At 36.9% G+C, this 27,458-nt stretch overlaps 1 protein-coding gene across 1 annotated transcript; it reads right to left on the reverse strand.

The window, feature by feature from the left end:
* Window positions 1–579: 579 nt before the first annotated feature.
* LOC139130661 (ATP-dependent DNA helicase Q5-like) lies at window positions 580–26,894 on the reverse strand. The gene is made up of 16 exons (XM_070696408.1): window positions 26,623–26,894; window positions 20,493–21,133; window positions 19,999–20,213; window positions 19,343–19,505; window positions 18,426–18,505; window positions 14,627–14,860; window positions 13,352–13,493; window positions 12,341–12,433; window positions 11,869–11,960; window positions 9,716–9,812; window positions 5,733–5,861; window positions 4,798–5,456; window positions 4,370–4,427; window positions 3,797–4,069; window positions 2,388–2,460; window positions 580–1,884 (listed from the first exon to the last, which is right to left on the reverse strand). Exons 1-16 carry the CDS (start codon window positions 26,804–26,806, stop codon window positions 1,802–1,804), a joined length of 3,216 nt encoding a protein of 1,071 aa, XP_070552509.1. The 5' UTR covers window positions 26,807–26,894; the 3' UTR covers window positions 580–1,801.
* Window positions 26,895–27,458: the final 564 nt, after the last annotated feature.

Raw genomic sequence — 27,458 nt, forward strand, 5'->3', positions numbered from 1 at the left:
AAAATAATGCACAAAATTCACAGCTATTGGGGCTTTAATAGGTCACCAACCTTTTGAGTATCACTATCGTCCATTGTATTCACATCAAATGGCTAGAAAATTCACTTCATGGGCAGAATCTTGAAAGTAGCCTTTTCTTGTCTGGTTAACGAAAAATGATACCCCTGCATTAAAATATGCATGGGCTACCAGCCACTGTCACTGGGCTACCAATTTCAGAAAATGGTAGCCCAAGTGGACTACCAGGGAAAAAAGTTAATTTCGAGCCCTGTTATTGAAAATTGCACATTATGCTCGTAACAATGTCAGTCTAAAAAAGAAACGTTTAATGTGTACATCAAATCCACTTTCACTCAAACATCCCTCTGTAAATATTAATCTTTATCGCAGAAATGGTGGGACGTTCAAGTTTGCCATAAAAAAAAAATATGTCAATATATATTATAGCCCAAACATGGGACTATTTGCCGAGGGTAGGTGACCATTTGCACAACAAGGAGGGTAACTTGTCTCCTGTCTTGAGGGTTCATTATTATTACATACCTCTCTTACCTCTCTTATATAGTTTTTCACTCCAAATTTTTGGTTTACATACAAATGACAATCATATTCTTTATTTCAAAGTTACATGAAAATCTGTTGTACAAATAGAATGATTTTCATCATCGAATGGTGCATTGATATATTTGAATCACTGTAATGTGGTTTGTCGAATTTTTTATGCATAATATTGTAAAAACAGTATTGCTAATGTAGTGCATATAATTTGATCATTTTTAAATCCCAAAGTTGTCAAGGTGGAAAAGTTCCCCTTCACTTTCAGTCAAATGATGACTATGCAGCCCGCAATGTCATCAACAAGGTACCACTGAATCCTATGGAGCATATATAAGGCATGTAATAATTAACTTTGCCATAGAACACAACAGGACTGTACATTACCAGGTTTTTGAAGTTACAACTGATGAAAGGATGCTTTTTTTGTTAAGAGTTTCATAGACAAACTTTTGACATTATTTTAAGATGCATGAGTCAGATCATTCTAAGAACTCAAGAAACCAGCTTTAAAAGCTATCACACAATTTCACAGCAAATGACGTTTAATCAAAAAAGGTTAAAAACTGACTCCATCCATATGATATGCTGTGTGTCATTGACAAGGAGCTGCTGAGACATCTATGTATCCTTTCAGCAAGCTTTGTTTTGAAATGGAAACAACAACTTCATGAAATCTGGATTTCTTATCAGATATCTGCGTTTCGACCTGTGACTTTGATGATAAAAAAGAATAGCAAGTACCTTGAGCACTTGCACAGTACAGCTTGAGTCTACGTACAAATGTTCCCAACTCTTATTCAGAAAATGCTTTTATTGCTTAGAAACATACAACACTAAATTTGTGGACAAAAATGGGGTTGTGTTTGAAGGTGAAGAGTTGGTGAACTTTCATACAATTCCTCTGCTAAACTCATGCAAGTGTAAAATAGCTTCCAAAGACAAGGACATCAAATCAATTTACTGTACATAGTTTGACAGGAATAAAACAGGATTGTACAAATGAAGTTAAAAACAAATGAATGAAAATCAAGTACTGTACTGTCATATATATTTAGAGTATTCATAAACATTGACATCAGCTTTCAAAATATCTCCTTGCTATGCATACATATAGGTCAAAGTGAAATCTAAATATGATCTGAGTTTTTCACCAGTCTTATAAAATTTAAACTGTATAATCAAATTCAATAAACTGGACAAATGGGTAGTGGACAAAAAATAGCTGGAACAGTTGGTTTATAGTCTATAATTTCAGATCTGCGTCTGAGGTACAATTAGAATGTTCTTTGAAATAGTTCCGCACCAACTTTTTAGCACCATCTTTTACTGAAAGACAAAAGTATAGATCTTAAGATTAAAGTCAGGGGAGTACAGGTATATCAGTTGGGTGTGCTCTCATTTTATGATATGATAAAACAGCTTACCATGGATACATATTCTAAAATGCTTATCAAACTCACTGATATCTCTATCAATCATTATCAATTGAATATTTGAAGAATAATTTTCACATTCATGTTTTTATCTTTACACCCAAGTTGCTCACTGAGGGATGTGTATCTGCTTGTTACAACACTTATTCAAGAAATGTGAGTCACTTTTTAAGTGTTGGAATTATGTAATATTTAAGTCACCCTCAGGATTTATGTCTCTGATGCTTTGAAAAACACTACACAATATGATGTGACGTTCTTAGGAAATTTATCATTTTTAGTTTATCAAAATATTTATGTTATGGCAATTCTTACCATGACAAGGAAATTGAAAATTGAAAGCTGCAAATGATGTAGTAAGTACACTTGAAGGTAATACAGCTTTGTTTGACTTACATTGCCTTTTGGAGTCAGCTGGACTTTCAACTAGCTTGTGTGACATAGTTCTTGCAAGACTCTTGAATAATTCCTGGTAACAAATGAAAGGCTTTGGTAAATAATAATCAACAATATAGTAAATATTACTATTTGCTTATCTATAATTTTTTTATTATCAAGACAGTCTTTATTATTATTATTATTATTATTATTATTATTATTATCAGTCCATCATCCAACGGGCGTTAGCCCAAGTACAGGATGAGGTATGCATAACCCACTAACTCCCTCAATGGAGCACTGAGGAGTAAAGTGCCTTGCTCAGGGGCACAACACCGTGCTAGAGTCTTGAACTCGCCGTCCTCTGACAGTGAGTCCATTACTCTGGACCTACTTGGTCTTGAACCGGGTCTGGAACTCACGGTGCCTCCTTATCTTATGCTCTCTCTCTCTCTCTCTCTCTCTCTCTCTCTCTCTCTCTCTCTCTCTCTCTCTCTCCCCGTCTCTCTCTCTCGTCTCTCTCTCTCTCTCTCTCTCTCCATATATATAAAATCCCCCTGTTCTACATTATTGCTATTGGCCAGTACTTTTTTCCAGTATGGACAGATCAATCAACCATTGCTGAAATCATGTAAACTGTACGGTCCTCACAGAAATTAGTAGTGTCATTTCTGCAGAAAATTACATCAACAATCACACTATAAAACTTTAAACAACTTCAGGAATGCCAAATAAAATTTGTAGTTGTGAAAGCTTAAACTGCTACTAATAACCATGAGGGAAGCTAAGACCTGACAGATCAGCTCTATCCCATCAGCCCTATCCCATCAGCCCTATCCCATCAGCCCTATTTTAACCGTCCATGAGGAGCACAGCAGTATGCTATATGATCTATCAACTGCAAAGTTGAATACAGTGGTATACCAAAGTCTTATCTTTACTGTTCATGGAGGTCATCGTACTTGCTAATAAAGTTTACATCTTGAAGCTCTCTATACTTAGTTCAATTGGTTAAGTAAAGTCAATATCTTTAAACCATATGATCTACAGAAAAATGACATCGAACGCAAAAATATCATGCCATTCGACGAACAACGATGCACTTTCTTCATCGCATGAAACACTATGTACTATGAAAGTACAGCTACTAAGCCTGAATGCTGAGGAATTTGTCGACAATCAACAACATATCTGAGTATCCATTGGCAGATTGAAGGCTTTGATGGTTGGGAGATATTTGCCACTTAAACCATGCTCCTAGTGCCCAGATGTAAACACTGTGATGGGTTGGTACCAGTGATGGAGACAGCATGAAGACAGCAGCGGCTAGTGCAGTGGTGTTCACAGTATCAAGACAGATAAGTATGACACAATGATTGACAAGCTATGTGAATGAATCCATTTCAACCTGAGTGGTAAGTATTTACCTTAGTTGCAAACTTTCCATCTTTGTAGTGAGGAGTTAGATATTTAACAACGGCATCAGCAGCCATTTTTCTCCTATCAACACTATCTGTTGCTTGTGTTTTCTTATTTGTTGACATCGCTGCCTCAGCTTTCCGTTTCTCATTTTCTAATGCTTCTCCATTAAATCTAACTTTCTTTTTTTTTGTCTTTGTACTTTGGTCATCAGAAACAACTTTGTCTTCTTCCTGGATAACCAAACATTTTTGTCTTTTGACTGACGGTTCTTCTTCATCCTGTCAAAATGTGTAAAATGTGCTTAGTGAGCAACTGAGTCTAAATTATCATCAAATGTTTTCAGAGACACAACACATAGACTTGGTTAAACTTCACAGAGAATGTCCAGCATAACCTATCCACAAAACTTGCAATACTGGTGTACATGTTGTTTGAGAAAATCAAAACAAGTACAGTAGCTGAAATTGACAGAATCAACATGACTTGCGGTACAATGGTATTCTCATCATGAAATTTACCACTGACTTCTAAAATGTTTGACAAAGTTGACATATTGTTGTTTGAAGAGAAAGACTCACCTCACTAACATCCAAATAAGATCTCTTCTTACTTGTTGACTGTCCATCGATGGAAGACCTAGCATCAATGATGATACCACTGATCAATGACCATCCTATCTCACATGTTAACTCCCAGAGCATAAGAGGAACATGGCAATTATGGGATTTGTTTCTTAATCAATGGGTCAGTAGTTATTGTACATCCTTGCTTTATGAGTGCACATTAACAATTTGTCACTATTGTCAATCTATGACTGCAGCACTAGGGCAAAATGTTGGCTTTCACATTCACCATAATTTGAAATCAAAGTGTCAAGGGATAATTTACATGGAGTCTAATGGATGACAAAGCCCATTTTAATAGTACACTGCCAAAAGACAATAATTGCTTAAGAAAACACATTTTTGTAATAGTTACTGAAAATAATGACATTTGATGACAGTACCTGTTATTTGTGTCAGACTTGACTTCTGATTCATCCTGTACAACTATTGACTTTGATGTTACTGCTACTTTGTCTGTTTCCCAATCATTGTCTTCATTAGTGCTATCACTATCTTCAGATGATTTGGATGACATTATTGTAACCTCCTTTGATGAAATATCTGTAACATTCTTTGATATGATACAACCCATAACATGTTCTCCACTTTCAGTCACTCTCTCCTCATCAACGTCTCTTCCATCAGTTTCGTCATCTGTACTTGTTACCATGGTAACACTGCCATAATCTTCATGACGATCATAATCCAAGTCTTCGGAATTGTAATATCTGAATTTAAAAGTTTCTGTGTTGTCTAGGAAAGAAACTTTCCTCTTCTCCAAGATGACATCACTCTTCCCAGGGATTTTGTTGAGTAGTGATGAGGCTGGCTGAAAAGATGCTGAATTCTTGTCTTTCAACAGCGATGATGCAGTTTGGAATGACACATTGTACTTGGTGTTACCCACTGATGATGACGATGTTGGGTTACTCTGTGACATTGTTTCTTCTTGTCTTGCCATTGACGATAACTGATCTCTGGTTTGTTGTTGAAGTAATGATGCAGCAGTTTGAAAACCTGTTGTTGGTGGGTTGATACGACTCAGTCTGGCTCCTTTGAACTGTGAAGTCCATGTAACATATTAGCCAAGCATTTATCTTCATTGTCACCAAACACCAATGTACACTGATCAATGATCCTCATATTACTTATTTCTATATTGTGTATTCTCCATGACATAAATGAATATACAAACATGTGACAACACTATCCAACCTTACACTTTACAGTTGTCTTATGGCACTGATATGTGTAGACTTCAATAACACTGAACATTTGCAATGGATTCTGTTCAGCTGACAAGTTTGAGGGATGATATACTAAAACTGTATCTCACCAATGTAACAGTGGATGTAGACCTTGCCTCACTCTCTGTATTGTCATCCTTCTTCATATCCTCACTGCGTATTCCAGTAAATGTATTATGTAAATCTTTGGACCTTGTGGCTTTGTTGATTTCACCAACCTAAGTAAGTAGAGTGGATACCATTAATCTAAAAATTTACACCCTATTAAATCCTGGTATTTTGGGGTGGATGCTGCATTTGTAATTCAACATTTAACAGCGAGAAGAGTGCCAATGTGACTTGAAAATAAGCTGGTATAGCAATTAAATACAGAATTCAGTGTATGTAGCTGACATAAACAGAGTATAACATCAAATGGTTGGATTGAGAGAAATGTATCGGTCATGAAAGTGAATATTTCAGATGATGGGGTACATCTGGCAGTCATTTTGAATTTTGAAAAGATTTTAAAGGTCTGGTGAAATGGTCCCGTTCTTGAGACTGAATATCTTCCAGGGGGGCAATACTATTACACTCGCAACAAAATTGCAACCTAAAAGTACGCGCAAGTGTTAATTTTTTTTATATTTCTATGCGCACCTTTCATCGGGTCATTTTGCGACACCCAGGTCACGCCCTTAGCGAAACTGATTGTTGTTCAAAAGATATGGCAAAATAAAGAAAAAACGTGGCTGTTTGTAGTCTTTTGTTGATCTGCGCTTCTCTCTCGGCGATTCGCAAAACTGTATCTACTTCCGTATTGCGTTCTTTCATCGTACGTATTTGCAATCGAGCCAAGTCTCGCGAGAGATTTGACGTTATTTAGTCTAGTCCACAGCATGCATAAATGGCTCTCGCGAGAATTGAAACTTCAACGCACGCATTTTGCGACACCAAGGTCACGCCCTCAGCGAAAGTGATTTTTGTTTAAAAGATACGGCAAATAAAGAAAAAACGTGGCTGTTTGTAGTCTTTTGTTGATCTGCGCTTCTCTCTCGGCGATTCGCAAAACTGTATCTACTTCCGTATTGCGTTCTTTCGTTTTACGTATTTGCAATCGAGCCAAGTCTCGCAAGAGATTTGACGTTATTTAGTCTAGTCCATAGCATGCATAAATGGCTCTCGCAAGAATTGAAACGTCGATGCACGCAATCGAGCCCTTGCGACAAATTTGACGTCACTTTGTCTACTGTATTGCAGGCATAGGAACGCCCGCTCGCGAGAATTGAAACTTTTGCTATAGGCCTACATAGCAGACATACGAATTTTAATCGAGGCCACAAGGTTCGATGTTGCAGTTGATTTGCATTTCGGTCTGGCTGTTCCGTGTTGTGCATTTTAATCCATGTTGCGGTCGATTTGCATCGCGGTCCTCGTGGTCAGGTATTCCCCATTGTTCTTCATTTTAATGGCCTCCATGCGCTCAGTCCAGAGCTGCAGACGAACTGTGCTCCATGATTTGTACCGGGTACTTGTATCGCGATCTCTATGTTCCGTGTTGTCGTTCGTTTTAATGACAGTCACAACGTTCAGTGTTGGTGTTCATGCAGTTGATTTGCATCGCGGTCCCAATTGTGTAGCGTGTAGCAAGGCAGGCTCAGGGACCGTGGCCGATCGTACGAACCAGAAGAGACAAGCACATTGGTTCCAACACTCAACATTTGATGGGAACTCGAAAAAGTTTACAGTTGAGCCGTTACATTCTTGCCGCTGTCACAGCCACTAAAATAACAACTTCTTCCCATAGTGAAATTGAAGGAGGACACTGTCCTGATCATGTAAGCGGAAAACCTAGAAGTTACCCCCTGTGGGGAGCTTACGGAGGTGCGAAATACTTTACTTCCCGTTATAAGATACGGCGTCGGGCAAACTTCGGAAAGCCGAAAAAAGTCGACTAGAGAGGCTCGGCGGACACGCCCACATCGCATTTTTTCTTTTGCCATATTTCATAATCACGCGCGCTAAACAAAAAAAGAAATGAATGTAACTGTTTTATAGACCATCAACTGTATTTCTGTGATTTTGCAACATGGACATTTCACCAGACCTTTAACTCCGTTTCATACATTGTGAAATGTTTCCTTTTTAAAATTGTCTTTCACTGTGAGTGTCAAGATTATCCAGAAACCAAACACGAGTGTCAAGATTATCCAGAAACCAAACACTTAAATTAACTTCACTCATGGGATAACCATACTATTGTTGCTAGTATTAAAAAAAATGCCATTTTGTAACCATAGAAACTATACCTAAAATTGTTTAACGACCACATTAAAGTTAGTATGTACAGCACGGACTGATTGTCAAACTACAATTTTTTCCATTTTTTTTCTGGTCTTCCTTTTGTGGGGGCTTATTTTAAAACTTTGGAGAAATAAAAATTTTCACCCTCCTTAGTTTTACCAAAATTGAAAATTTAATTATTTGCCCCATTAAGTTAACACACAGATGTCAGCCATTTTTTATTTGAAATATTGGTAAATGCCAGGTAATTTGTCACTCTAGTACAAAACTTTGCAAGGTGACCCCCCTGACTTTTATTCTTGATTTATTTATAAGTTAAAAGTTTCATTGAGGAAAATTTGAGCAAAAGTTCACGCCTCTTACTTTCAAGCGCATATTACCTTTAACATTGTAGGATCTACACCCATGTATACCCTAGAGCAAAAGTTCAATTTATGTTATATTGAGTCAAGAGAATGTTTAAGGTTGCATTGTGGGTAACACAGCTATTTTGTTCAAAATCACTATTTTGCAAAGATTCGTTCAATTTTAAGTAATGTGTTAACCAAAGATTTAAATATTGGTAGGGTCCACCTTTTAGCATGACAAGCAGTTGTAAGTTGGGTGAGAAAAGAAAAGTGTTGTTTTATGCAAATTTATGCAAATCCCCCCCATTTCCCGGCTTCTTTTTTTCTCTCGTTTTCAACATTTCAGAAAAAATTGACTCCACTCTGACCAGGTCAAATTTTGTGAATTTTTCAAATTGAGTTTTTTAAATACTATAAACAAAGCCACAGTTTTGTTCAGCAATAAATTCGTACATTTTGAATTAGAGTCATTTCAATATTGCTTATCGTGACATTAATCACTTATGTTGAATGTCAGTCTCTCAACCCCTGCCACTTAATTAAGAATGAGAATAGATGAAATTTTTGACTTAAATTAATTTTCATCATTAATATCACAATTAATATCACAATGCTTCTCCAAATATGTACCCCTCATCCTAAGAGTAAACTATTGCTACCATACTGAACTTCAGATTTTCTGCTTTTTGGAAATATAATGTATGAAGGGGTTTTCGTGTCATCTTTGATAAGAAAAATTGCTTTGAAATATGTGCAACTATACTTTAACACATACCGGTAATACATGCTGGTACCAGTAAAAGGCTAATAGCAAGACATTTCTGAAGAATTGTCGTAAACCATGCGTCTCTTTACGGCAACAGCTTAGTGCTACCTGTTAATATTTGCGTAGGTCAACGGAGCGGAAATTATGCTCTGGCTCGTGAGAATGTTTCTGGAGATTCCTTGACAAAATTAGTTTAGAAATGTTTTAAGTTTGAAGGCACACTAAATTTGTACATAAAATATGTACTCTGGTACAACTAACACCAAATATGGTGTGATGAGAATAAAAAACATCCACATTCAGTATACAATTTCAACTACTAAAACAATTGCAATCTATCTATCTATCTATCTATCTATCTATCTATCTATCTATCTATCTGTCTATCTATCTGTCTATCTATCTGTCTATCTATCTGTCTATCTAACTGTCTATCTATCTGTCTATCTATCTATCTATCTGTATATCTATCTGTCTATCTATCTGTCTATCTATCTGTCTATCTATCTATCTATCTGTATATCTATCTGTCTATCTATCTGTCTATCTATCTATCTATCTTGTAAAGCATCAAGAGTATCCAAAGTTAAACAATGCTCCGTGGCACTTACAGTTCCAATGAAAATGAATTGATGGAAATATCAACATCCATGTTAATAACGTAAAGATTTCCTACCTTTGACATAACTTTAGCTCTGTAGACATTGCTTTGTTTGCTAATCTTGAAAATCTGATATTCTGAATCCAAGGACCGGTCCCTAGGAGCAATATCACTGAAGACAAAGATAGCAAGCAATGATGAGTTTGCTGAGTGCAGTTTTATTGTTACATGTACCGGTACATGTCATTACATTACTCTGTAATAGACTACGTTGTAGCCACAGATTTACTCCATTGCCAACATTAGTGTCAACAACAAAAACTGATCAGGTATTATACAGTATTTTGCTGTTTTGACTATGTTTGACCTCCTTCCAGACAATGTTGCAACTTTTATAGAGTTGATTTCTTTGTTGTTGACTGATACCGGTACTACCACCTAGACCATAATTACACATGACTATGTTGGCAACTTCTAAATTTACACAGTACGTCTATTCCCCACATTGCCAACATGTTCAATGCAAACCACTGTAATTGTTGTTGCAACACAATCTCACTACACTGTTCTAGATATGAAAACTGTTACACACCTTTAGCAATGATAATCAATTGACACTGAAGTTAACAACATTACTGGTATTTACTTTGTATTTTTTTTGTTTTATGCCATGGAAGCATCATGTATTCTGAAAGACTTTATACAGATGAACATATTATACAAGATTGTCATTATCATTACTTGTGGCAGTTAAGTTATCACCTTTTTAGGGTTTCATTGAAGTTACTCTCTCAAGGGGAAAGCTAACTGTACTCAAACTATAACAATCAATGAAAATCTCAAAATGCACAAAAACTTGAAAAAGTTTATATTTACTGGAAGTGAGATGAAGAAAGCTATCTTGTAACTCATGTACATTTGTATAAGATCTTCTAGAATACCCAATGCTTCTGTAGTGTAATGCAGAGATTGTGTTTGAAGTGGCATTGTTTTTGCAACATTCCTTAAACGTCTTATTTTTCTACCAATGACCAATATTTGAGGGCCAGTGTGTGGCAACACAGAAGTTGCACATTGTTGGTAGATTTACAGCATTAGGCCCATTTATCATCAAATTTTGCTAAAATTTGGAAAATGAAACATACTTTAGTTACAGATGAATTTGCATGAATTTTGGATATACAATCATATTAATTATAAATTGTCTTTCTAAACAATAAACATGAAGTGAACAATGGCGTCCACGGGTTGACATGCACTCAGTCTGGCTCTGACACTTTTCACCGTTTTCATGGTTTTGTAAAATGTATGGTAAATTCTGTCAAATTGGTATCTTTCTGGCAAGAAGTTCCTGGTGATACAAACTTTTACATCAACCAACTGGCAATTCTGCAATGTACGGGAATTGAACAGCGCTTTCAATGTCCATTCGATGGATCAACATGAGATCATGTCGGATGGCTAAGAGTATGCCACCACCCAGTGTATTTTTGCTGTTATCTGCTGATCTGTCTCTTCTGTGGATCAGGTAAAATTGATCCATTATTTCTGAGCCAAAGATATCATTCTATAGCCATGTCTCCATTAGTACAACTAAATCAAAGTTGTGTTCACTGTTGGACATTCATGTCGTCAAGATTTTGCACAATGTTACAACAGTTCTGGAGTAGAGCTGCAATTTTGGGCGATTACTGCTACTTACTGGACCAGGGTTTTATTGATTATCACAACTAAGTAGAAGATGGAATCTTGCACAGTGATTTGCATAGTATGGTAGTGGCCAACCGTACTAACATCTGCTTCGATAGCGCTGTTCAATTCCCGTACATTGCAGAATTGCCAGTTGGTTGGTGTAAAAGTTTGTATCACCAGTATTGTAAGCAATGCCTGCCATATTTTAGCATAGCAAGAGCACATTTAGTAAAGGTTAAGCACCAGCAAAAAAAACATAAAAGAATGGGTGGATGGATAGACAGACACCTGAACATTATGACAACATTAGGCCTGGACACTTTGGGCCTCTGATCCGTGATGTAAAAGAGAAAATGCCAATTTATAGTTTAATCTTGTTAATATTTCAAATAACCCTGTTTAGTCTAAACCTAATCTTTAGTTCATACAGAAACCAAGCATGAAACAGAGTAATCAGAAGTGTAGGTCAGAACACAATCAATAATCAATAATTATTATTAAAACTGAAAGTTAGAGACATATGAAGCAATCTCTACCTTGTTGCCATTTTGGTTTCATTCTCAGCATAATATGTTGCGTAATTGTTCCTCAAGGCGTCTTCGAGCAGTTTCAAACAATGTTCACGAGTCTGAAACAATAAAATCGAATAGGGGTGTGTGTGTGTGTGTGTGCGTGCACACACATGCACACACACACACACACACACACACACACACACACACACACACACAATATGTGAGTTTTATGATTTCAAATAAAAAAGTCCCTAGATTTCAAATGCTTCAAATGAAATAGCAGCCCGGAAGTACATTTTAATAACCTTTACAAACCATGATGACATGCATATTGATATAATAACACAATGCCCTTGTATCATGCTTAAACAAAAAAGATTCAGGAAAGATGTATGAACTTAATGAGTGTTCAGTTAACAAAACTCATACAAGAGCATGGTATCTGTCCAAGTTCACAGTCTGTGGTATGTCAGTAACATGTTGAGAGTCATACCTTGACTGTAAGTCCTGGAATCCTAGAATTAGCAGCATCTCTGAGTGGACAGTCTTCATCAGGTGGAATAAACTCTTTCTTTGAGACACCATCCTGTAATACATATTTGTACACAGCTTTCAGATTTACCACTGATGAATGAAAGGTTAAGTCAATCACTGATCAGAACATTGGGCAGTCTACAATGAACTAGATTGGTTAGAGCAAATTATGTCTCCATAGTATTAAAATGTACAAGTAAGAAACTGAAACAGGTGATCCTGCTAATGTTCTCTTTTGAGAGATAGTCATATTTTTAAAACACTGCAGACGAATCTATGTTCAACTGACTAAGCTTCCTGGCTAACCTTCTACCTACACCATAGAGTCTTGCTTTTACCTCCGTACACAGACATAAACTTTGCAGTACTTTGTTAAATCAGTCCGGACAGTAGTTTGATAAGTTTTGTTCTCTTCTCGGTGATTTCCTCATTTCCTATTTTTTCATATCAGTTGCCATTTTTACCCTAAGTTTCTTTCCCATTGAGGATAATATCCGTTTAAAGTATTTGTAGTTGCTTGCTTCCCTCGATCCGCTTCTACCGTCCAATCAGAAACTTGACAGCATGTGAGTATTTGGTTGCCTCAAAACTACCCAAATACAAAATACACCAGTATCAGAGTATTTGAACACAATAGAGGGACTGTGATTTGAACAAGGGATTTTGAAACCCTTTTGCGCATGCTCATTTAAGCTCTGGTCAAAGTCCAACTCTTTCACCTGATGCGAGCCCAAAAACTTTGCCATCAATCATCGGCAAATGACAGAGGTAGGATAGTTTTTGAAAGACAACATATGGGTTTGACAGAGTATTTCCCCTAAATTCATTCACTTACCAGAAAATCATAGTTTAAAATTGACAAAATGTTTGTATATCCCCAATCATACATTCATTATTTTTTGTAATTTTTCATTTTTGTTGTAATTTACGTACATTACCAACTGATGATGAATAAACAATGATAGCTTACCCCTCTCCTAAGTTTAAATTGTGCTTTTATCAAGTTTTTCCTCTCATTTCTATCATCCTCATCTTCTCTGTTCCAGAATCGTTCAGCATCAAAGTCACCATCTTCCAATCGTCCCCAATTTTCAGCTTCATAATCTTCATCTCTGTAAATTAAATGTGACAAAAGAGAATAACAATTTGTTCTTTAGTATTTACTGTCATTAATTTGTACAAGTTCTCTTTTCTTTTATCAATATATAACCTACTGGACCTGGTGTATAAGATAGAGCAATAAAGTAGCAAAACCCAACAGCAACCCAGCACAATATGATAATTACAGTAAAACTATATTCGCTTTTCAAATTTACAGATTTTTGGTAATTTTTTATTCAATCTGCAGTAGCCCATTATAGTCATTGATACTTGAGCACAGAAACACGTCAGTTATGAAGACCATGGCATATTGTATTGTCAACTGTAATTATTCATATTTTAAAACTCATGTTAAAATAATACGACTGTTCAGTAACTTCCAAAAAATTTAAATGCCAAATTTCAATATGCTGTTGACATATACAAGCAATAAACCATGCCAGTTGATGAGTATACCACTTAGTTTTGACCACTTCACTCAAACATACCTTCACCGTCACTCGCCTTTGATTCAGGTATCATCAATACATGTATTACTTGACTTTGATTCATGTATCATCAATACATGTATTACTGGCCTTTGAGTCAGGTATCATCAATACATGTATTACTTGCATTTGATTCAGGTATCATCAATACATGTATTACTTGACTTTGATTCAGGTATCATCAATACATGTATTACTTGACTTTGATTCAGGTATCATCAATACATGTATTACTGTCATGAGCACAATTTCTTAATAGGCAGGCAATAAATCCTGACCTTGCTAGTGCTATAATGTGTTATAATTTAAGTACTGATCCCTAGGGTTTATCACATCTCGAGGTGGTTTGTTGCCTGAATATTTAAATATCAAAGCACTAGGTGAAATGAAGAATTATACTGCTTAATAACTTTTAATTATACAGTCTGATTCTTTATTTGATTTGTTTTTGTCAAACTTTCAGTCCACTTCCACCACCAATTGATGTTTTCTTGCAAAGTTCACATCAACGATCAAATATATTTTTTCTTATTTTAAAGTGATATATCCGGCATTATCATTATGTGGTACAACAGTTATGATATGGTCATGTCAAGGGCAGTCATACCATCAGCCTTGTTTTGCAAAGGTGTATGTGATGGAAAATAAAACCTCACCCCAGCATTCCATGGCGTCCACCTTCATACAGGTCTTTGCTTTGTCTTGCAGAGTAGGATTCTATGCGAGTTGAACCAGAACTACCTTTTCCTTCATAGCTGCTGGCATAAGCTCTTCGCTCAAACTGATCAAGTTGTTCTTTGAGCTGTTTGTTATTATTGCAGAAATCACAAGATATCTTGCATGGCGGGATATCATCACCAAAGAATTTTGCTATCACGGCATGTCTGCAACTGATAAGAAATAAAGTGACTGACATATGTACATATACCTTGCTACTAAATAAAATAAAAAAGCCTAACTTTGATTGACGTATGTACATGTATCTTGCAATTAAATACAATAAAAAAAGCCTGACTTTCACAGCTACGATGTCAGCTTTTGATATTGGTCAAAGTCAAGTCATTTCCTTAAACTAGTTTTAAGGTTGAAACCAACATGCAGATGCAATGAATATACAAGGACATGTTCCTTAGATTGCAATAGCAAGATAACAGAGACTGAATATTTTCTTTTCTTCAATCAATCAGTAAAATGTGGCCACTAATTTTAAAATACCTTGTCACTATAACACATACTTATCAACTATGGGTACATCTGTACTTTTGTTGTTCACCAAAGATGGCACTAGCAATGTATTGGTTTGCTGGAATAGCCATTGGTTTGCTAGCACATTCATTGGATCATCAACATCTATTCTGCTAGATCCCACAAATTACATCATTTATTTTCCTACTCTGTCTATAGGCCAGGTTGAAGGTATATCTATCATTCTCTCTCTCAGAATAATTCCAAGAAGCTGAATGAAATTGTTATGTTTTTGAAAAAGATGACAAATGTAGCAAAACTAATCAAAAGATTGCATCCCTGGACCAATGCCAACATTTTGGCCAGCCTGATACATAAACTTTTTGTAATGAAAGGTTCATTGGCATGTCATTATAAAATAGTTCAAATGTCTTTAACAATCAAACAAGCCGTCTTTCCCCTCAGATACTCCCTACACACAAAAAATACTTCACATTGTGATGTAAGCCTTTTGAACTCAGGCACAGAAAAGTCCAATCTACATGCAGTGTATCTAAAGTGAGGTCATATTGTACATTTCACTGCTTCTTATTAACTATCACTATCAATTATGATGTATGGTGTGGTAACACACTGTCTTTATCAATGATGATGTATGGTGTGGTAACACACTGTCTTTATCAATGATGATGTATGGTGTGGTAACACACTGTCTTTATCAATGATGATGTATGGTGTGGTAACACACTGTCACTATCAATGATAATGTATGGTGTGGTAACACACTGTCACTATCAATGATGATGTATGGTGTGGTAACACACTGTCACTATCAATGATGGTGTATGGTGTGGTAACACACTGTCTTTATCTATTAGGTGTATCGTGTGGTAACACACTGTCTTTATCAATGATGATGTATGGTGTGGTAACACACTGTCACTATCAATGATAATGTATGGTGTGGTAACACACTGTCACTATCAATGATGATGTATGGTGTGGTAACACACTGTCACTATCAATGATGGTGTATGGTGTGGTAACACACTGTCTTTATCTATTAGGTGTATGGTGTGGTAACACACTGTCTTTATCAATGATGATGTATGGTGTGGTAACACACTCTCTTTGTCAATGATGGTGTATGGTGTGGTAACACACTGTCACTATCAATGATGATGTATGGTGTGGCAACACACTGTCACTATCAATGATAATGTATGGTGTGGTAAGACACTGTCACTATCAATGATGATGTATGGTGTGGTAACACACTGTCACTATCAATGATAATGTATGATGTGGTAACACACTGTCTTTATCAATGATAATGTATGGTGTGGTAACACACTGTCACTATCAATGATGGTGTATGGTGTGGTAACACACTGTCTTTATCAATTATGGTGTATGGTGTGGTAACACACTGTCTTTATCAATGATGGTGTATGGTGCGGTAACACACTGTCACTATCAATGATCTTGTATGGTGTGGTAACACACTGTCACTATCAATGATAATGTATGGTGTGGTAACACACTGTCACTATCAATGATGATGTATGGTGTGGTAACACACTGTCTTTATCAATGATGGTGTATGGTGTGGTAACACACTGTCTTTATCAATGATGATGTATGGTGTGGTAACACACTGTCTTTATCAATGATGGTGTATGGTGTGGTAACACACTGTCTTTATCAATGATGATGTATGGTGTGGTAACACACTGTCACTATCAATGATGGTGTATGGTGTGGTAACACACTGTCTTTATCTATTAGGTGTATGGTGTGGTAACACACTGTCTTTGTCAATGATGATGTATGGTGTGGTAACACACTCTCTTTGTCAATGATGGTGTATGGTGTGGTAACACACTGTCACTATCAATGATGGTGTATGGTGTGGTAACACACTGTCACTATCAATGATGGTGTATGGTGTGGTAACACACTGTCACTATCAATGATGGTGTATGGTGTGGTAACACACTGTCACTATCAATGATGGTGTATGGTGTGGTAACACACTGTCACTATCAATGATGGTGTATGGTGTGGTAACACACTGTCACTATCAATGATGGTGTATGGTGTGGTAACACACTGTCACTATCAATGATAATGTATGGTGTGGTAACACACTGTCACTATCAATGATAATGTACGGTGTGGTAACACACTGTCTTTATCAATGATAATGTATGGTGTGGTAACACACTGTCACTATCAATGATGGTGTATGGTGTGGTAACACACTGTCTTTATCAATTATGGTGTATGGTGTGGTAACACACTGTCTTTATCAATGATGGTGTATGGTGCGGTAACACATTGTTTTTATCAATGATGGTGTATGGTGTGGTAACACACTATCACTATCAATGATGATGTATGGTGTGGTAACACACTGTCTTTATCAATGATGATGTATGGTGTGGTAACACACTGTCACTATCAATGATGGTGTATGGTGTGGCAACACACTGTCTTTATCAATGATGATGTATGGTGTGGTAACACACTGTCTTTATCAATGATGGTGTATGGTGTGGTAACACACTGTCTTTATCAATGATGATGTATGGTGTGGTAACACACTGTCACTATCAATGATGGTGTATGGTGTGGCAACACACTGTCTTTATCAATGATGATGTATGGTGTGGTAACACACTGTCTTTATCAATGATGATGTATGGTGTGGTAACACACTGTCTTTATCAATGATGGTGTATGGTGTGGTAACACACTGTCTTTATCAATAATGATGTACGGTGTGGCAACACACTGTCTTTATCAATGATGATGTATGGTGTGGTAACACACTGTCTTTATCAATGATGGTGTACGGTGTGGTAACACACTCTCTTTATCAATGATGGTGTATGGTGTGGTAACACACTCTCTTTATCAATGATGGTGTATGGTGTGGTAACACACTGTCACTATCAATGATAATGTATGGTGTGGTAACACACTGTCACTATCAATGATGATGTATGGTGTGGTAACACATTGTTACTATCAATGCGGTTGTATGGTGTGGTAATACACTGTCAATTTCAATGCTAGTGTATGGTAAGGTAACACATTGTTATTATCGATGATGGTGTATGGTGTGGAAACAAAATTGTCACTATCAAGGATGATGTATGGTTTGGTAACACACTGTCAAGTCGACCAGTAATAACTTATAACCATCAGTTATTCATTCAACATGCTATATGGTGGAAACAGAGACAATTTGCAGCAAACACTTACTGTGCACTTTCACAATACTTGACAAGTTTTTCAAAGCTGGCCATGGATGCTTTGTTTTGGACTGAAAGATCACCACCTTTCTGGAATTCAAAAAGCATAGAATATCCTTAGTGAAGGTATGCTTTCCTATATCATTTCATTGAGAGCATGTTCAATCATAACACTGCAATAAGTTTATGTGAAACCTTCAGAGTGAAAAGCTTGCTATATATATCCTATGCTACATGACTGTAGATGTGTTTTGTTCGTATCTTCTACAGTTGTGTCTTCCAGCACTATCACTGTACACATATTATGTATCTCCCATAACAATACATTAAATCAGTACAGAAATGACCTTCAAAGATTTGTTGGACATGCACAACATTTGTACTCAATACATAAATATGTTGTTGATTGGACACCTTTGTTGTGAGATGTAACAATTCAAGTCAATGCAAAGAACTTTGGATACTATCTCTGTCATTAGTTGCAAACACGGCAATGAAATATTTTCTTTTGAGTTTGGAAATTCTCTACCTATCACACCATTGGTACATGTACATTTCACAAATTATTTAGCAGCGATTTTTGCATGACAAAGACTGAATCAAGGAAAACAACACTTTCATATTTTGTGTACAATTGACAAAACTTACATGTACGCTGGCTTCTAGTAGTACATGCATGGTTGTCAAACATTGACAGATATGGAAATATATATCTGATGTGAGTTTCTCACCCATATATTTTGGTAATTGACCCTTTTCATAAGTCTAGCGCCCTCCTGTGGCCACTGTGAATTTGAAGTCAAAGAGGCCACTGAGGAAAACCCTCCAGCCCATGAAAAGGGTCTATTGTATGGTCTTTTTAGATTTCTTATCACTTTCATAAATGTTGTCATGTCAGAATCATGGGTACTAGAAAGAAAGTCTTACTTTAGATTTGGACATTTCTTTTTGAATGAGGAATGCCACTGTGTCTCTGTCTTCCCTGGAATAGTAGAGTCTACAGTATGACTTTTTACCATCTCTACCAGCTCTGCCAGATTCCTGATAATACCCAGCCATAGACTTTGGTACATTCCAGTGTGCTACAAACCTAAGAAAAGATATTAATGTATACATCAGCAATGACTGTTCTTTTCACGTCAGATGGGGAAACATTTAAAGCTGCTTATCTTGTAATGCATTGTGATATATATATATATATATATATATATATATATATATATATATATATATATATATATATATATATATATATATATATATATATATATATATATATATATATATACATTTTATATATATATATATATATATATATATATATATATATATATATACACATTGTATATATATATACATGTATATACACACACACACACACACACACACACACACACACACACACACACACACACACACACACACACACACACACAGAGGAATATAGTTTTCTGATCTAACACCATGCTGGAAAGTACATGTCAGTCAATTAAAAAACAGCAAACTATGTATATATCTATACTGTTTACAGATGTTTCATGATTTCATCCTGTTAAAGCTGAATGTTTGAGTTATACTGGTACCTGACAGAGGCTTTATCAACACCCATACCAAAGCTAATTGTAGCAACAATGACAGAAACTTTGCCTTCCATCCAGTCATTCTGAACTTCAGTTCTATCTGACTTAAGACCAGCATGATATGCCTTAGCACTTATCCCTTTGCGACTCAACCAATTGGCCAAGGTTTCACAGGAATCTCTTGTTCTAGCGTAGATAATACCACAGCCTCTATCTCTCTGTAAGAAAAGTGGGGACTATTTGAAGAAAATCCACATGCTATACATGAAGTATCACTTAATGTTGAAAGAGAAGAAATATGTATCATGTTTGTTGTGGCTCAAAATATTTACACCACCTATAATGTAAACTTCTGCATAACAATTTCTTGAATACATTTGTAATTCATAACTTTAACACTGAAGCTATTACGGTACTAGCAAATGCAAGATGGAAGTAAACAGTGATGCAACGACACAAAATATTCTTTCAAATTCCATAATTTGAGAATGTCTTACCCCTTCTGATGTTTCATCACCAATAGCGTTTTCTACGAACTCTTTTAAATCCTTGTAAGGGTTGTCCAGTAATTCTTTGAACTTGACATCATAGTTCAAATTCGGCCTAAAACAGCTTGTCCTAAATATTGATACAGGTTTCTTCAATTTTAAGGCAGTGAGGACATCTTCCTGTACATGTTTTGTAGCAGTAGCAGTCAATGCAATGCATGGTATGTCTGGCAGTTTTTTCCTTAAATTTCCAAGTTTTAAATAGTCAGGTCTGAAATCATGTCCCCACTGTGACACGCAGTGAGCTTCATCCACAACCAAGTAAGAGAGTAACTTGCGTGATTTTAATGAAGTCAGAATTGGCTGGAATCCTTTCGTTGCAGCAAGTTCTGGTGTAATGTACAACAACTTAACTTTGGGTTTAGCACTGTCCAAGTCCAGTAGTATACGTCTGCGTTCTGCTGCAGGAATCCGTGAGTTCAGAGATTCAGCAATGATTTTTTTATTTCTTAAATGTTCAATCTGGTCATGTATTAATGCAATCAATGGCGATATCACTATGGTAACTCCTCCAGACAACACAGCAGGTAGTTGGTAACACAGAGACTTCCCTGCACCAGTTGGCATGGAAACAAACACATCACTTCTTCCTAGACATGAAAGACAAATATTGCATTACATTTTAAAGCTCCTTTCAGCTATAACACAGTTCTACATGTGATCATATTATGTTTCCATTACTTTTGAATTATGACTGCCTTTTATGTTGAACAACAGTTGTGGGGTAGAGTACCAGTGGTTGAACATACTTTGGAATTCCTGCGACCCCTTACAATGAATTTTAGAATCAAGAGAAACCAAGACTTTCACTGTGTAAATTACATAGATACAGTACTACCAGTATGTTCATGTAAACAAATATAACAGGAGATAAGAATGTTGATTGTTCATGAAATGTGTCCTTTAAATTTTTAAAGTTTTAAAGCTGTGTTGTGTCTTGTACTGTTATTATCCTCTCTTTGTGGCAATGTTTTGTTACAATCCAAAAACCACAGTTTATTCAGTTTTACAGTATGGGTTACCGTCTGATAATTCTTTAAAGTAATACATACTAATGTATTTAATTATTTTGAACTCCTCGATTGAAAAATATTTTATCCCTTTCAGAACAAAATTAAGTTACATAGTAGGTTGCGTTCACAAAAAACAGTGAGGGGTGGGCTGGAGAAATTCAGGGGGAATTAAAAAAATTTGGGAGCAGAAGAAGGGGGTGACTTGAAAGTTTTTCTCTGCCTATAAGGGGGACCTGAAAACTTTTTGGTTCCCTTTTTACTTTTTACATTTTCCGATTCCAAGGTTTATTAGATGATTCAATGAAAGATGAATTACATTTTAACGTCATCAAATTGTTAATGTTAGTAATAATTTAAGAAAATCTAGAACATTTTTTTCACATTTCATGACTTTTATTTCGAAAAAATCTAAATACGTATGATTTGTTGTAAAAAACCCAAACTTGGGCCTAGTATAAATAGGGCAGAAGCTGCAAATGTTGATGATTTTGGCAATATTTCAATGCTATATATCAACTGCAGTTTCTTGCTGTCTCAATACAGCATGCTGAAACACAATATTTAGTTTGTTGACAAAGCCTCTATATATAATGTGTATTTGGTGATAACTTAATTAGACTCCAGACTGACAGTTATGAAGACGACTGGCTGTACAGTGGAACTTTGCAACAAAGTTTCAATATCTGAACTGACCTACTTGAATGACAGCACATGAAATGATGGCCAATGAAAACTCATTTTGATCATAATGTATCAAGGCCATGGTTTTTTTTAGCCCTGCTACAGTATATCTCAGTGCTGAGAAGGTCATGTTGTTGTCATGACGACTATCAAAAGTTGCATGCAACTCTGAGAATGAAACGGGTTGTCAATAGGTCATCAAACTCTTGAGTATCATTATCGTCCATTATACCTGTTTCCTTTAGTATTAAGGGTGTGCAAGTATTCACATCAAACGTCAAGGTTAATACAGCTACAGTGTCACTATCATGTACAGCCCTGCTACTGCAGTGTCATTGTCACTGCATACCTTAGCAGTGACAGAGATAGCTCTGACTTTGATGTACATGGTAGTTGAAAAAGAGTTTGGGCTAAATGACACTCATGACAGTGAAACATATTTGTACATAAGATCAGGCTAGAGAGCAACATGTGGAAGACTAGGAGACTTGAAAAGTTATCAGGGATTTTTGAATTCTGGCATATGAAAATAATCAAAATATTAAAGAAGAAAGATGAGTCACCATGCTTGATTTTCTAAATTTTCACATTCTAATCGTAAAATAATACAAAAGTAAAACTTTGAAAATGTGTCACAAAATGGAATTATTTATTTTTTAACCAAATTTGTCATTATCACACCTAAAATTTCATATTTGACAGAATATTTTAACCTTCCAGTATTGACAATTTTGAGTAGCATCTGAATCATATATGTCTTGTACTTTTAAAACAAATTTTGGTAGGTCACTGTTTTACGATTTGGCAATCAGCCAGGAATTCACAATTTGCATACTCTCTCATGATCATCATTTTGTGTGCTCTTCGGCAGGTGCCATTGACCTGACCAGAATTGGATTAAACAGGAACTTTCCCTATAAAAGCCAGATTATCGCAAATCTATGCAAATAAATGTAAAAAAGCCATGCTACTGATCGGACGTACCGTGTTTGGTCCCAAAATCCCATAATTTTGCAATGTTTCAGGTGTTCATTGTCAATGAATCTTGCATATGATGTCTGTGAATATATAGCAACTAAACTTGAGTAAAAAATAAACTGAAAAAATTTTCCTTTTTTTGTCAGAGAACATGAATGTTTCAAAATGTGTTCTCTGTACGACCATTGCATATGTCACGAAAGTGCCTATCATGATTATTCAAATTTATCATAAGGTCAAACAGTGTGCGAAATTAAGAGAAAATAGCTTCAGGTCATAAGGGCCTGCACCAAACCAAAGCTTCAGGTCCTTTCAGAAAACTGCCGGTCCTCAATAATGGCAGTTGTTAACGACCATTAAAGTCAACTTCTCCACCAATACTATGCCTTTGAATGTTGTAATATTTAATTTTTCATGTCATAATTTATCAATAGAGTCAGTAAGTATTCACTCAAAAGGACTATTGTATCATGAATCATTCATCTACATGATCTGGAAACTGAAAAAGATCACAGCCCTCATCTTCCTCACTGTCATGCGCACACGTTTATCGATGATTTCCACCACGAGGGGAGGGAGAACTATAGGACTAACAGGAGAATTTGACATTTTCTCTAGCAATGTAAAATCCCCCACTCTCGGACTACAAAATGATGCCAAGCACCCAGGGGCCGGGGGATACAGGCTCATGCACTGGCTACATGTGGCTGATGAAAGCGAGAAAATTTGTCTCTCATGGGAATGGTGTTCTCTACATGGCTGTGTACAATTGTACACTACACCAGGGCATGTAATATTGTGATTTGAAAATGGTTGGCGAGTCGAGCGGACTATCACTTCTGAAATTAGCCAACGCGAGTGGTAGAAGAGTGAGTGAATAACTTAGTACCTTGAAAACAGTCATAAGTGTATGAATAATTTTTTATGCAAACATTGATCACTATGTCTTTTTTATTGTAATGTAAAACAGAAGGGAGAAAATACCTGGTATGCATTTTGATATGACGTGGATTACTTTCAAAATTTTTCGAAAAATAAATATGCTTAAATGTGGCCTCTGTTGCATTCATGAAGAAACTGATGAAGTTATACTTTCAATTAAAAGGACAAAATATCTTAGCTTTTTCTCGATTATAGATTTTGCAGACAACATGAACGGCAAACTTCGCCACTCACAGAAATGAATGCATATTGTCTGATCGAAAAGTTTTGCCTGAGCAATTGCTGGGTCTCATCGCCCTTTGAAAGCTTAAAGTTGTTAAAATGTCTCTGAAAAGTTTGACGGACACTCGATACTGCTGAAAACCATCGACACGATCAGTTAATGATACCGTAAAATCGTAAAAGACGTATTTTTTGCGACATTTAGGCCTACAGCCCAGGATGACGGTGAGTTTTGCATGCCTGTCGTAAAACGGTATACATCGAAACAAACTTAAAGCCCTTAATACTCTCTCGGCCTCTGAGAGTATAATACTCGACGGATTGTGCAACTCGGCAAAACTGTTATGATAAGGCTGCTCTGTTTTATAAAATGTACACATGTTATCACGTCGATATCTCGTGGTAACAGTCGGCCTTGGTTAAAGACCAACGAGCAAGCAAGATGTTCTAGCGGTCCACAAACAAATGCAGCGAAACGTGAACTTGATTGTCGACTGCAGGTAGCACAATTTGGCTGTCATGTAACATCTAGTCCTTGTATCGGGCGTAGTTCAAAACGGAGAGGTAAAAAATACCTCCATGATCAAAATCAAATATGATTAGTCAACAGCACTGTTCTCGTTGTAGGTTTTTGTCTTAAACTCTTCAATCAACCGGTTATATTTTGAACGCTTCAATGGAAAATAAAATCAAAGCAAAGGAAACGGAATCAGTTTGATAAAATGAAGGGCTGTACTATGTACATTTGTGTACATGTAAATTCCGAACACTTAAACTGTGGAACTAGTGAAGTGATTCTGGGTGTTGTTATCATATGACACAGATATGCTAACATTACCAGGGTTACACTCACTAGTCGAGTATTATTATATATTATGTCGCATTATTACACCAAAAGCAATCCATTCCATTAATATTGCTAGAATCTGCATGCGCGGACGTCATTCACGCTGATCTGAATGTAATCAGCTGCACCGTGCTATGCTCGTCGATCGGAGGGATTAGACTCTTCGTAAATGCAAAAAGTCGCAAGACAAAAAATTACCATGTTGCGACATTGTCAACCACCACCCCCCCACCGGTCTGGCGTACCATAGAGATCGAATTCCTCACTACCAGGACTCGAAGTGCGATCAATATCCCCTGTTGCCCCGCACTCTCACGGTGGAAAACATTGATAGGTGCATGATATTCAAGTCTGAATCACATGATTCAGAGTCAGTCATCATCTGCATCTGTTTCAGGTCTTGACGGAGAAATTTTCATCATTGATTCCAAATTTCAGTCGGTCATAAGGACCGACATGTTGCTAAAAACTTTCGGCCCGACGAGAAATCTGTCGGTCTCGGACCGTCGGACCGACGTTAATTTCGCACACTGAGGTCAAAGCGATGTTATGAGAATTCAAAACCTCCTGCCCAGTGTATGTAAATTGCTGCATCACCAGTTATTCTCCTATTGTGCACCCATGGTCCTGTAACTTTCTGTTAACTGAAGTCGGCTTACACTGATTAAAATCCAAAAAGTTCACTGATGCATCAATAAATGAATCAATTTAAGAGCTTGCCCTAGGAATATGGATCTACAAACTGCTAATAACAGGTAGTATCGACCATCTGTGAGCAGAACTGTGCAATATTTACATGTTTATTATTTCTGCGCACACATGATCCCTTACAAATATGTGGGCTTGTGATGGGGGGGGGACTTGAAAAATTCTTATCATATAGAGGGGGGATTAGAAATTTTACGAGGGTACTGAGGGAGGATATTTCAATCGCGATTCCTCCATTCCCCCCCCCCCCCCCAAATCGTTATCTGTGAACGTAGTTCGTTTTGGGCCTCGATCACAACCTCATTCGACTAGTCGAAGCTCAAGGGGTGAGGAAGAGTATAAACCTATTAATAAACACAGTCTCTCCATGGAGAGACTGTGATATAAACTTGTTACAGCCACGACGCGGCAGAGCGATCCGGGCGAGCAACAGAGTATGACGTGTGTACATGCTAAATGGCTACACAGCATGCACATCAGTTAGCCCTGCGTACCGTGCTGTGTGTTTCGGGCGTTACACGGCCCCCACCACACACAGCACGGTACACAGGGCTAGCACATCAGTGTACAGAGAGAGTCTGCTACCATTGCTTGTCGCAGGTTTACACAGTATGAATATGCTCCCTCCTTTTCTGGATCGACGGGTACTATATACATTGAAAAAGTGAAACTAAACTAGGAAATTTACCTGCAATAAGTGCTTCGGATGCCTTTCTTTGGGTTTCTGACTTGAATCCTGTGTGACCGAAAACCGAGCGCAAAACATCGTCGATAGAACTAGAACCAACTGTCTGTTCACTTTTTTCTGATTTTACCAGAAACTCCGTAATCTTCTGTCTCTGAGATATATTAAATTTCTTATGTTTAGGCATTTTGGGATGAACAGACAGAGCAACAAACTGCTTCGTAGACTGAATCACGATCCCTGTGTGCGTTGAGCCTGACACAACACTACCCGTGTCAAAGGTCATAGGAAGTGATATCGCGCCCTCGCAGTTATCTTGTGAGTAGCAGAAAACGTGCATTCATCGGAGAAGTACGGTGGCCCAAAACTACCTGTTCTCCGCATTCAAAGTCTGCGTCGCAATCAAATGTTTTTCTCTCACATATGTCTCTGCATTCAAAGTCTGCGTCGCAATCAAATGTTTTTCTCTCACATATGTCTCTGCATTCAAAGTCTGCGTCGCAATCAATTGTTTTTCTCTCACATATGTCTCCGCATTCAAAGTCTGCGTCGCAATCAAATGTTTTTCTCTCACATAAGCTTATGTCTCCGCATTCAAAGTCTGCGTCGCAATCAATTGTTTTTCTCTCACATATGTCTCCGCATTCAAAGTCTGCGTCGCAATCAATTGTTTTTCTCTCACATATGTCTCCGCATTCAAAGTCTGCGTCGCAATCAAATGTTTTTCTCTCACATATGTCTCCGCATTCAAAGTCTGCGTCGCATTCAATTGTTTTTCTCTCACATATGTCTCCGCATTCAAAGTCTGCGTCGCAATCAAATGTTTTTCTCTCACATAA

Source organism: Ptychodera flava, chromosome 4 (genome assembly GCF_041260155.1).
Source record: "Ptychodera flava strain L36383 chromosome 4, AS_Pfla_20210202, whole genome shotgun sequence".
Lineage (NCBI taxonomy): Eukaryota > Metazoa > Hemichordata > Enteropneusta > Ptychoderidae > Ptychodera > Ptychodera flava.